General features: G+C 40.5%; 2 protein-coding genes across 4 annotated transcripts in view; one reads left to right on the top strand and one right to left on the bottom strand.

The window, feature by feature from the left end:
- Positions 1-7559, top strand: part of EIF2AK4 (eukaryotic translation initiation factor 2 alpha kinase 4) — a 45563-nt gene extending 38004 nt beyond the window's left edge. For all 3 annotated transcript variants that reach the window (XM_076344886.1, XM_076344885.1, XM_076344884.1), the window contains exons 34-39: positions 1211-1269; positions 2426-2523; positions 3806-3874; positions 4467-4511; positions 5678-5802; positions 7031-7559. In XM_076344886.1, coding sequence (XP_076201001.1) covers positions 1211-1269; positions 2426-2523; positions 3806-3874; positions 4467-4511; positions 5678-5802; positions 7031-7085 — 451 coding nt within the window. In that variant the 3' untranslated portion in view covers positions 7086-7559. The remainder of the gene's footprint in view (positions 1-1210; positions 1270-2425; positions 2524-3805; positions 3875-4466; positions 4512-5677; positions 5803-7030) is intronic.
- A 754-nt stretch (positions 7560-8313) lies between these two features.
- On the bottom strand, positions 8314-12723 carry SRP14 (signal recognition particle 14). Its single transcript, XM_076344888.1, has 5 exons — positions 12643-12723; positions 12029-12101; positions 10708-10820; positions 9526-9558; positions 8314-9189 (listed from the first exon to the last, which is right to left on the bottom strand). Exons 1-5 carry the CDS (start codon positions 12664-12666, stop codon positions 9100-9102), a joined length of 333 nt encoding a protein of 110 aa, XP_076201003.1. The 5' UTR covers positions 12667-12723; the 3' UTR covers positions 8314-9099.
- Between the last annotated feature and the right edge of the window lie 308 nt (positions 12724-13031).

The raw sequence follows: 13031 nt of genomic DNA, 5'->3' as shown, positions 1-13031 counted from the left end.
ATCCCTTTCATTCTGAGGCAGTGTTGATATGGTAAAAATGAAGGTGTAATTGTAGCACACCTGTGCGCTTTGGCTGGCACAAGTGAAAGTAACACCTGGCAAAGACTCAGGGTACACACACAGCAACACCCCATCATCCTTTCTTTGTTGAAATTACTGTTTATTGTCACCAGTAGAAGTTAGTACGGAAATCACAGGAGAGGCTACGGTCCCACCTGTGTGCATAAGCAGTATAGCTGTCATTCACACATATCCCTTTGTAAATATATAATTACACACGCATCTATGTATATTTACATGTGTGTACATATATGTATGTATGTACTGGCAGCAGGAACAGACATAGTTTAGTCACGCAAACTAGAATTCAGAAACTAACAGATCTGAGATCCATAGTATTTCTGAATAGACTTAACAGTAAAGGAAATCGTTAGGCTGGAAAATGCTTAACTTGAGCAGTAGTTTGTGCAGGTGGTTGACGCCTCGTGATACCCACCTCTTCATTCTCCTTTTTCTGGCCTCAGCCAGTCTTGGCATTTAACTTCACAAGTAAACTTGATTCTCATGTGTTTTGTGACAGATCTACAGGATCCGTTAGAAGCTGTGAAAGAAAATCATTCTTTCTGAAAGTTACCTTATTTCTAGATCCTGAGAACGGAATATAGAAAAACCCCTATTTGCTAATACTAAACAGAGAAATGCAATAACTATGATTGTAATAACACTGGCAAATTTCTTTGTTAATGAATCCTGAATGTGGAAAGTAAGGGGATCCAAACTAATTATCAAAAACTTCTTTGAATATGTGTGATCTTAAGTGTAAATATTACTTTGATACTTTAGTATTATCTCACAGAAACCTGTAAGAAGTTGTAGATTAAATTAATCATTTAGAGAGAATATTCTCATAATATATTCTAGTATTAGGATCTAAATCACTTGCATGATGGGGAGCACGTTTTTTTGTATCCATAGGAAGCATAAAGATTGATTCTAGATCTGATTTTGTAATGTAATTTTGTATGATTTCCTGTCTGTTCCAGAATAGAATTTAATCTGCAGATACGTGCTGGGAAGTATCTATAAATTTCTTTATCTATATCTATATGGAATGAAATTAAGTATCTTTGTATGATGATCTGAAACCATGTCTTATTACAGTATTTCTTCGCTATTGTAAATTTGTTTCCCTGTCTTTGTTTATTTTCAGAGAAACTTCAGATAATCTTTCAGTACCAAATCAAAAGGGATCATTTACTAATATTTCAGGTATTTAGTCTCTAGTTATAGAACATACAAACTGTTTTTCTTTCTGCTTAAAAACAGTTTTATAAGAAAATACTGCTGGAACATAAATTTTAAAAGTATTACCAAAGTCAGAGCAAGAAAATGTTTTCTAGCAGTGCCTCTGGTTAGAGACACTTTCTCCTAATCTCAAATGTTGTTCCAAGTGATCTAAAACTGAAATTTCTCCAAACTAACAACATAAGTACTTAGACCAACAGACAGAATATTCCCCATATAAGCATTCATTGATGCAGTGATTCAGGAGGGGGGAAAAGCCAAAAACCATGAACACTTCCTAGCTGAGGAGAAAGTAAATGTCATCTTGATGAAAAATGACATGACCTGTGATTGTTACAATGTTGAGACCCAAGTACATTGACCTACTGTTCTATTAAGATTTTTTTTTTCTTCAAATGAAAATGCCTTTACATTTCTAGCTACAGATTTGCACTCCTTAGTCTGATAATAGAAGTTTGTATATAAAGAATAATATTAAGTACTTGTGTGGATAAAGTTTGGCATTTTTGATAATTATTTTATTAAGTACTGATACAGTGTGTGGTGGTGGTGGTGATTGTTGTTTTTAAAGAAACACTCCTGCGTGCCTTGCATAACAGTGAGGGAGAGAGGTGGCCATGCTTAACTTGGGGGGTGGGGGGTGATTACCAGAAGTAGCAATTTGGATTTCGAAGTAAGCCATTTCAAATTTCAGTTACTGTGATTTGGGGGAGCTGGGGGCTGGGGTTTATTGGTTTTTGTCATTGAGTCTGCTATGGGACAGAGCATTAAATACTTGTAATAGCTTTTCTTTTTTTTTCATACTGGGTATGCTATGTTCCTCTGTAAAATTCTGCAAGCCATTTGGAACCTTTTATTAGTTTCAGGGAACACTGATGTACAATACCAAATTTCTTAGTCTTACCAACCAGTCCTTTAAAGTCATAAGTGAGCATTTGAGAATTTACATGCCTGTGTTTCACTATCCTATCTACTTGACTGACTTCGGGGGGGTTTTAGCAGCTTTTCAAACCCTATACTATACAGATCTTAGCTTATTAATATTTGTGAATTTTTCTGTTTCTTGCTACTTCTTGTATAAAGAAAGAATATAATCTAAAACTACATGTTTGCATTTTAGGTGTATTTGAATCACATGGAACTCTTGTAGTGCCTAATGTTAGTGTTATAGCTCCTGAAAAATTATCTGCCAGTGCCAGGCGTCGTCAAGAAGTTCAGGTACACACACATCAAAAGTATTAAGAAGTGAGCCTTAAAAATTAACCAATGGTAGAATTCATATTTTCACTATTACCTAACTTACACAAATGCATCCTGTTTGTTCTTTATTCATAAAATAGACTATGAACACCACAAAAGGTTGAAGGCAAAGACCACCTTTTTTAACATTTTGGATCCTGGGGATATCTGTGACATTGTGGCTCAGCCATCATTGTACATACATATTAGCAATCTTATTTTAGTAGGAACCATGGTTCTGGAATTTTCCCTTTTTTTTTTTTTTTTTTTTTTTTTTAATAAATGCTGAAGTGTGTTAAAGGTGCAAGTTCCAGCATACTTCTCATGTGTAGTATGTTTGTAACAGATGCTCTGTGTATTTCATTATGTTGTCTCAAACTAAAGGCCTAAGAAAAAATTGCAGATTTAAAGGAAAAAAAAAACACCAACCCTGCCTAAAATGTGATATTATAACAATGTAGAAAAGATTAAATGATGCTAGAAACAAATGTCAGAGTTTACTTATTTAGGATTATTGGCTTCAAGATATTTAGAGTACATGGTAAAACAGAACTGTAATCTTATCCCCTTTTCAGTCCAAATTTGGGTGTTCAACAGAAAAATCCCCCCTATAAATAGTTCTCAGAACCCAAATAAAGAAGTGGATGTTATTCTCTGAGCTTTGAGCTAAACAGACTTGTTGTTTTCAGGTTTTTAATGGATAACAGCATCTTTCCAAGGTACAAAAGACAACCTAGTGCAAGGCTGCAACTGCATTTGTAAAGTGCTACCTTGGCAGGGTTACTAGCTTGCTCTGGAAAAAAGTGTTACAAGGCGTGACCCATACTTTGGTTTGGCTTTCGTATCAGTCATCCTTCTTCAGCTAGAGATGATTCACTATATCTGGTCACAGGTTCTCACATTCCTCTGAAAAGTTACCTAACACCGAGAAACAGAAAGGCTGTTTTTACTACGTATGCGAGAATTCACATTGTAACGTGCAGTTTTATCTGCTTTAGTCCAGTACCAGTATTACCAAGTCTTTACCATTGCTGCAAGTGTGGCTCAGCCCCAGTCTCCTTCCTGTCTACTCATCAAGGATTATTGTGGAATTGTTACCGGAAACAATATTAAATGTGAATTTTAGTTTAAATGTGATGTTCTACATCTTGTGTTAGAAGCAGCCTCTTCTGTTCTCATCATCTAGGAAATAGAAAATAAGTGTTCCCAGCCTGTGTCACAGAAGCAGTGTATTTTACTTTTGCCCATCTCTTGTTGCCAGGTGCAAACAAGACTTCAGACATTCATTTCTAGCCTGCAACAGAAAACAAGTGAGATTGAGATTTTAGCAGTAAGTATTTGGCAGAAGCCTGAATTAATTTCAAATTCTTAATTGAATTGGATGATGCAGTTGCTATCTGGAAGAAACTACTGCCAATAGCCTCACTTGAGAGAGAACCAAATGAACCAAACTTCTGGTTAAATAAGACCCATGGCATGTTTTTTTTAATACTCGAAAATTATCTGAAATTGTTTGTATTGGACAGTTGCATAGAACAAAATTTAACAAGTATTTAGTTGTAAATTCTTAAGCTGTACTTATGCTAACTACTGTGGTAGATTTAATAACTTGTTCCTGCTAGATTTGCTCTTACATAGCTTTTGTTTGTGTATAGCTTTTAGACTTTGCTGACCATGTCACAAAGGACTTTAAAATGGTGTATGCTTTTCAGGAAACATACTGCCTATTTGGAACTTTCCGTAATGGAATCTGTCATGAACAGTTTGTTTAAAATGCTTAAAACCTTTGTAAATTCCCAGTTCTATCAGCACAAGTGCTCCTTTGGAAATCAAAAAGTCTGACTCCCTTCAGTATAGCTAATGTCTAGTTGGCAAACTGATAACAGAAGTACTGTTAAGTATTGATTTCTTGATTTTTACAGGTAGATCTGCCAAAAGCAATTGCGATACACTTCTTATCATTAGAGGTAAGCAATTAAGTATTGTCGTTAAAACTCTAATTGAACAATAGATGATAAATTCTGTTCCTAATGAAGTGGAATGTAAAATTCACCCATTGTATTTTTTCTCCTTCAAGGAGTTTGAATTAGGTTTTAAAACTTGAAAGGATTTTTTTACCCAAGGAGCTTGACTGAGGCTAGAAAAATCTTTTTGTCAAATGCCCAAGTTACAGAAGACACCATCAGGAAGTCCTAATCCAAAGCTCTGGGTTTTTTCCCCAAGAATAGTTAACTGAAATTAAGTCTTACTGCTCATTTTCAGAAACCAGTAAGCGTTAATAGCAGTTTCAACAAAGGTGTTTCTTGAAGCTGTTAATGAAGGAGGACCCAAAGTACAGAGGCAATTATTTCAAGTACAGTAGCTGAAACATCTCTTAGTGAAGCCAAGATAAAAAGGGGATGTATAAGTATTATATTGACACCTTTAACAACTCAGAAACTGCTGGATGGTGGGGGAGGGGGGGGAACCCACCAAAGACAAAGCTCTTTTCTTTCCTTCAATGACAGCAGTAGCTTTAAAGTCAGAAGTTCTTACTGGAGAGATGGATGCCTCCCCACCCCCCAAAAAAGCAAACTCAGGAATGGCATCCTGCCTGGAAGTGGATGTAGTACTTTCGTACCTTTCATCTGCTGCTATGAAGCAATGCTTGTCTGGTAATCAAACCCCAGTGAAACATTTGAAAATATTTTCAAAATACTTAGTTCATTCAGTCTATCCAAATCATGGAGATAGTTTATCACCTTTTACTTTAAAAAAAAAAAAACAAAAACCAAAAAAACCCAACAAAACGCACACGATCAGCTTGCATCATTCACTTTTGACCACCCTTACACCACAGTTCTCATATTCTATCCAGCATTGCGAAATTGATAGAGCCCTTTTCATTGCTTATGCCTTTTTATCGCTAAACTATCTGTGTTAAGAAACTGATCACTAAATTCTTAATACATTTTCTTAAATTTTTAAAAAATCAAGTTGCACCTGTTGTTTATATGAATTTTATTTGAAACCTGTTTAATTAAGGAGCATTGACGTTACACAATGTTCAGAAGACTGAATCCTATCTGGAGAAGTATTTCCTTCATGAGAATGTAAGACTGCATCATAGTTCCTTGTCAATTTTTTTTCTTAGTTTGATGGAGACAGACAAGCCTTTGATGCTACTGTGAGACAACTGATGTCACGATGGCCAAAACAGAGATGTTCATACTTACAAGCAATTTGTGATGAAATTTACAGTATCAAAATGGAAAAGAGGTAAATTTGTTAAGCTCTTACAGGTACATAAAACATCTCCATTATTTCTGCATTCAAACTTTACTAAATAAGCTGCTCTTAATTTGTCCTCCCTTTTCCCTCTCCCTGAGAAAAAAAGAATTATTCAGGAAATGCGTATAGTTCCTTAAGTACTATGGTCATCTAATCCTCGCTTGTGGTAAAATGTAAATTCTTGGCCATGTAAATTCTTCATTTTTACAAGTTTTTTCAAGAAATTCTAAAACATATTCCCACTGTTCTCTCATTTGCTGCTTTGCTCATAAAACTGAATAGCAAACAACTATATACATTCAGGTATACTGCTATTCTACTACATAGTAACACTTTTTTCTCATGGGAGGGACTCAGCTCGCCTTTTAAAACTCATGAGCACATTTAATTCCTCCCGCTTTGAAGGAATACAATGGGAATCTGGCACAGCTGACAGACTGCCCAGCTTTAAGCAAACACAATGCATGCTCTCCAAACATGTACAGTAAAGCCTGTTTCTGTTTTCTAAGCATAAAACCATTTATGTTCAACTCAGTCTCCTTGTTGGATGCTGGCAAGGCTGAAACAGATAGTCTGGGCACATCCAGTTTTAAGCCTCAAATTTTCAACTGTTGCATGTACTGGTACAGTTAAGTGAGACCTTGGGTATTTATGTCCTATTGTGGGTTTCATTTATAATACATTTTCTTGTACCTTCAAGCTGAACGTAGGTTTTACTTAACCTTTAAATGAGACTAAAAATTGACCAATTCCTTTTTCTTAGAGAAGCACCAAAATTCGCTCAGCTTTGCTAATGTTTACTAAGGCAACTAAGTATCAAGTGAAACATTTTTTTTCTTCCTGTGGCTTGCAAGGATGTGAGCAACAGAACCCAATTACTACGTAAAAATAATATTCCATACAGTGTTGGGTGTGAATGTTATGCAGTGCCTGATGAAGTCTTCCTTTCCCATTTGATGCCTGTGCACAGAACACTGCTTAGCCATAAGCCTTCAGATCACTGAACGGAAACTGAACAGGCTAGATAAATGGAAAGAGAATTTTCATTGCAGAAGACTGCAATGAAAATTGCAGTCGCAGCCAAAGGGACTAAAACTTACTGCTTTGCTACTGCATCTTTGCCATTAGCTTATTGCTAAGATTTGCCACAGGTATCGTAGCTTTCGAACCTGCACCTTCAAAGTTTAAAAATTCTCTCTTTTCCCTCCCTCTGCAGGGTTCCTGCACTTATCCTGTACAGTTACCGAGACGAATACAAGGTTTTGTTTTAGTGCTTAAAGCATCGTTTATGGGATGCTTTTACTAACAGACAACAGTGTTTTGTCAAAAGGAATTTCAAAAAGCTGTATAATGCAAGACAGGCAACTAATGCCTTTTTATATGTCCAGATTGAATTTCATGTGTAACATAAACCTGTAAATTTATGTCAAAAAGTGGAAATAAATGTTTTATAAGCAATTAAGGAGCAAGTCTGACTACAGCCACAGATATGTATTATCATGTAATCTTGCCCCTTATGCCACAAAAGAGATTATCAGCTCTGCAGGTGTAAAACTACTTTTTTTTTTTAAATGGTTTCAGAATGCCTTTTATGTCAACATGCAACAGTAGTACTGAAATCAGAAATTCAGTTCAAGGATTAGAGAGGATGAATTATCTTCAACTCTAACAAACTGTTTTAAACTTTTTTGAAGAAGGGTTTTTATGTAATAAAAGGTTTGGCTGCTGAGCCTTCTTGAAACATGTATTACAAGCCTTTTGTGGTTGTGTGTTTTGGTTTTTTTTAACCCTACTGTTTTAATTTCTATATAAGAGATGGTAGATTTCAAGCTGAGAGAGTTGTTGCAAGCCTGGCTGCCTGTGCTTGTCCTGCCTGTACTTTTGCATTCAAATCAAGCAGCAGTTTCCTGGGAGATGAAATAAGACCTGATACAGGAAAAACTTGTTTTGGACCTAAACCTAAGACTTTGAAGAGAAACAGTAACCTGCATGTGCAGAGGTATAACCAAAGTTTTGAACTAGCTTTCTTCACAGGGGTTGTCAGATTGTTTGAAGTGAAAGTCATAGTAATGATGGGAATCTTGTAATTATCTTCTTGAAGCTACAGTTACCTATGCATTATATTTCACATCAAACTACTTATAATACTGGAGTGAATATGCAGAAAAGTGTTTACCCTTCCTCCCCACCTGGTACCTTCTGTTTAAACAGCTTACTCCTGTTTCTTTAACTAACTCAAGTGATTGCCCTTAGCACTGCAGGCTCATTGCATTAAGAAATACCTACTTACTTTTTCTGCCCCTTTCTTGTAGTAAAGAGGAGTGCAAAGTTAATATGTAAAAAGGTAACTTTAAAGACGAACCCAAGAACTTCTGAGAACTGTGAAAGTTGTAACAGCCAACACACTAAGTAGCATCAGGGGAGAATCCTACAGGCACAGATAACCATACTATTCCTAGCAATTCACCAAGACAAGTCACACCAGTCATTACAACCAAATCCATTTCTTATTGTGTTTAATAGGAACAATTAAGTATTCACCTTTTACATCTGCTCATATGAAGGAGCTACTTTAAGATGTGAAATAGAGGGAAATTCAGATCCCTGAATGTACTGAAGGATGAAGTTTAAAAAAAAAAAAAATTTAGGTGACATGAGCATTTTTAAGCCATGTCTGAAGGGAACATGATGCAGAGTCCTGCCCTCCCCCCCACCCTGAGCCAAGGTCAGCACAGCTGGATCAGCATGGAGCAAAGGCACAGCTGGCTCAAGCACTGTGCTGGCTGCCATAGGGATATCTGCACTGCATCACGTAGACACGTCCCTCAAAATAAGACAGAAACAGGAAAGCTGCTGTTCCTGATAATATATTGGCACCCACTTTCCCTAGTACTACTGAGGCTTATCTATAAAACTGGGCATCTGTCACTTAGACTCCTGCTCCAGTCTTACTTTGCTCCTGGTACGGTACATTTCCCTTCACCCTATGTTACACCCCACACAGGTTTTACGCTGCCCACTTGTATAATACAAAATAAACAGCAGTATAAGTACAAAACTAGTTGGCAGCTGAGTGTAAAGCTATTTCAGTATAACCCTGTAAATACTCCTGCCATACAACAATCCACAGAAAGCACCTTCCGCTCTCAGTTTAAATGAAAGTACTGATCACATCACAGTATCCTCCTGGAAGGAAAGCCAAAGACAAGTGGTAACTCAAAAAGAAATGGACTTTGCTTTGGGCAAGGGTGAGGTCTGTTATAGTGACGGTAGGACACCGTTCCATCACTGTGTTGCTTTACTCTTCTTGTTTTTGCTTTTCTTGTCTTTTTTCTTCAAGCCATCCATGTTAGCTCTCAGCAAATTTGAATATGCCTGAAACAACAATTGGAACAAATTAAAAGAACAAATACTTAAGTGACAATATACTAGAGGTAACATTTTACATAATGCTAATGCATTTTCTCGTGTTAGAGAATCATGCTCTTACACCCTACACTGGGAAACTATTATTTCTAAACCAATGCAAAGAGTTAGATAAAATAGAACGGGATTTTTTTTTTTTAAACAAATGCAGACAGATGGGTAGTCTAAGGTTAATCTGTATGCCAGTTCAGCACTGAATCAACCCATTCACAGCTGTCCAGTGCTTCCTACTGACCACTCCCCAATACCTACAGAAAAGGAAGATAAAAGGCATATAAAACTTACCATCTGGAATTTATTTACTTCCTTTGAGCTCACCTACAAAAGTAATACTGGAGGTTAACCAAGAAAACACTGGCTTCTGTTACAAACCAAGTATCAGTACGTGTCTACCCACCAGTGACCATCTAGTCTTTTTAGCAGCAGTTGGATCAACTCACCACATTCAGTGGTAGGTAGGCTGTACTGACATGTCATAGGACTTCACTGATTCAGAAAACTGAAAACACTCCTTACTTGATTAACAAAATCCTCTGGAGGCCATTCGTCCCAAATCCATGTGTTTTCAAATGGGAAGAATGTGAAGAAACATTCTAAGGAAGGTTTTATTTACTTGTAGGTCCATAAAAATACATTGCAGCCCAGATTCTCTCAACTATTTCTCAAAGTAACATTTTTCCTTGGGTTACATCACAGAGGAGAGCTAGTCAGCTAAAGCCTTTCCCAATCTCTCATTCAAAGTAAACACACATCAGGTTTTCAACTTCTAGTTAACATTCCCTGAAATACAAATAGCTCTGTAAATGAGAAAAAAATAGGTATGCTGAGCAAGATTAAGGCTTAGAGGAGTCTACCCACGCCCACACATTCTTGTCAGGACACAAGGATCCCTTTCCTACTGTTTCACAGTCTGGGAACATTCAGTTCTTTCCTGGGTTGTAAGAACCTCCAGTAATTCCATTGAGGTCTATAGGAAACTACCTCTGTCACCTGAGGCTTGAGTGTAGGTGTGCAGGACCCTTCTCCTTGGAGCCACATCATTTGTCCTCAGGACAGATCTGGAACCTGCAGTATGTGTCCTTCTGCCCGTGTCTCTAGAAGCAGTTTCCCCCTTCCCTCCACACAATTTCACCTGACTCAAAACACAACAGCCAAGGTTGCTGAAAACAGGCAGAGTCCCTTTCTGCTGTCCTGCAATACCATTCTGAAGCAAAATCCAGCATACAGAGCACAACTATAAACTACTGTCCCATCTGTAATGCTGAGTGTAAACATTAAGACTTCACGTAAGTTTAACACTTCAGCACCCCAACTTCAGCTGTGTGTTTAGCTACCATATGGTTTCTCTGGAATTAAGAGGGTAGTTCTCATGAAATTCATGTAAAGACAAATTTCACTTAAAATATAGGGCATTAAATAGAAGACAAGCAGGGCCACTAATCTTTCTAACCCAAAGTTGTCACTTACCACTGTGCTAATTTTCTTCTTTCCATCAGTTGCTCTTAGAAGACACTTATTGTCTGCTGGTTCGAAACTTTCTACATGGCCTTTGCGTGGGACTGGTTTTGTTCGGCCATCATCTGTATTGAAAGACAGAGAATGCTTATTCATATTTCACTAAAATCATGCATGCCTCCTGACACGAGATGTTAAAAATTGCTCATGAGGAGATCTGTAAAACACCTTGAAATTTAAGGCCATTTGAACCGATACTGCTGCCAAATTGTTCACAGACCCCTTCCTCTGAGTCCTGGCTTTGGCTGGGATAGAGTTGTTTTCTTCCTAGTAGCTGGTACAGTGCTGTGTTTTGGATTTAGCATGAGGATAATGTGGTAACACACCGATGTTTTAGTTGTTGCTAAGTGGTGTTTAAACTAAGGCAAGGACTTTTCAGTTTCCCATACTCTGCCAGAGAGGGAAGTGCACAAGAAGCTGGGAGGGGGCACAGCCAGGACAGCTGACCCAAACTGGCCAAAGGGATATTCCATACCATGTGACGTCATGCTCAGTATATAAACTGGGGGGAGTTGGCTGGGGGGCAGCGACCGCTGCTCAGGGACTGGCTGGGCATCGGTCAGCAGGCAGTGGCATCACTTCTTTTTTTTTTTTTCCCCCTTTCCTTGGGCTTTTGGTTTTTTCTCTCTCTCTTGTTGTTTTACTTTCCATTACAATTTATTATTATTATTTTATTACTTCATCTTATCTGAACCCACAAGTTTTCTTGCTTTTGCTCTTCTGATTCTCTCCCCCATCCCACCAGGGCGGGGGGAGGGTGAGCAAGCAGCTGTGTGGTGCTCAGTTGCCGACTGGCGTTAAACCACGACACTCTGTAACCCCAGAAGGATCTGTTTCATAAACTACATCCGCCAGGAAAAAAATGTAAATCCTTGCCCTGACACGCTGTATGAACTGCCTGCTTCAGCAGCAGTATGTTTTAAATGCATGTCAAACTGCAGCCTAGGACACTTGACTTCTCAAGTAGTGCCAGCTCGCCAGAAACCAGAGAAACATAAACACACAAAAGCAACGCTATAATTCTCCTTTTATAGAATTCTAAGGATTTCCGATTATTGTTTAATAATTAAAGTCCCAGTATTTCCTGCAGTTTGAAATACAGTCTTACTTCAAGGTTATTAGTACTGCAGCTAAGATGATTGATTTGTCCATACGATTACTGTTGTTTTCAGAGACTCTGAATTACAACTGTATCTTTTAAAATACATGCTAACAACGGTAAGTTTGACTTCGATGAACGCCTCTTTAATCCAGTAACAGACTTAAAACTTACATTTCTTCAGCGTTATGAAAACACTCCCCGAAGTTCTGCACTTTTGAAAGAGTCTGGTAAGCTCTGTCAGGAACTGCAAGAGAAAGAGACCCCATCCTTGGCTGGAGGCCACCACACAGGCGTTTCTCCCTCCTCCCCGTGCAGCCCGGCGACTCGCCGCCCGGGGAGCAGCCCCTGCCTCGCTCCGGCGGCGCCGCTACCACAGGCCGGCCCCCGCAGTTACGCGGGAATAAGCACCAGGGGAAGGAGAACTCCCGGTTTTTCCCACGCTGAAGCTGCAGGGCACGCGGTCCCCGCCGGGGACGGCCCAGCCCGAGGGTCCGACTCCGGAACACGGGGTCTAAACCCCCCGGACCTACCGCGGCCCCAGCGTTTCCGCCCTCCCTCCCTCGCCCAAGTCGCCGGCTACAACGATGCTCGCTCCCCTCCCCCGCCGTCGCTCCCACGCCGCCGGGCCAGGCGAGGGGACGGCCCTGCGCGGGCCTGGCGCACCCTGGGGCTTCGCGGGGCCTCCCTCCCACCGCAGCCGGCACAGGGCACACCCCACGCGGCCGGTGACCAGCCGACTCCCCGGGGGCCGGCCACGTCCACGGCTCCCGCCGGGGCAGCCCCACCTGCTCGCTCTCCAGCAGCACCATCCTGCGAGCCCCGCCGGAAACGCCGCGCGCACGCGCACGGGCGCACCCACGGGCGCACGCGCACCACGGCACGCACGCGGCAACGCCCCCAAGCCGCTCGCGCCGCTGGAAGAACGGAGCGGGCGGAGAGCGCCTGGCGCTGAGGGGGCGGGGGGGGCGGCGGCGAGGCCCCGCCCCGCGGAGGGGAGCGCCACGTCAGCCCCGCGCTGCTGCCGCCGCCCGCCCCGGCCTCGCCCCGGCCCCCCGTGGCCGAAGGCGGGTGGCGGACGCGGCCTCGCCATGCTGCCCCGGAGCGGGGGGAGCAGCCGGTGCCTGATCCGAGGCGCGGATCAGGCCGGCGGGAAAGGCCAGACCCGGGGGGCTCC

This window comes from Aptenodytes patagonicus, chromosome 7 (genome assembly GCF_965638725.1).
Source record: "Aptenodytes patagonicus chromosome 7, bAptPat1.pri.cur, whole genome shotgun sequence".
NCBI classification, from domain to species: domain Eukaryota; kingdom Metazoa; phylum Chordata; class Aves; order Sphenisciformes; family Spheniscidae; genus Aptenodytes; species Aptenodytes patagonicus.
This window is presented reverse-complemented; position numbering and strand designations above follow the sequence as displayed.

Bases quoted from the DNA above. Each gene is read 5' to 3' on its own strand.
- SRP14 (XM_076344888.1), bottom strand. From the start codon at position 12,666: ATGGTGCTGCTGGAGAGCGAGCAG. The intron at 10,821-12,028 runs GTAAGTTTTAAG...CTTTCAATACAG, and splicing joins TTTCATAACGCTGAAGAAAT to ATGATGGCCGAACAAAACCA. The intron at 9,559-10,707 runs GTAAGTGACAAC...TTACTTTTGTAG, and splicing joins AGAAGAAAATTAGCACAGTG to GTGAGCTCAAAGGAAGTAAA.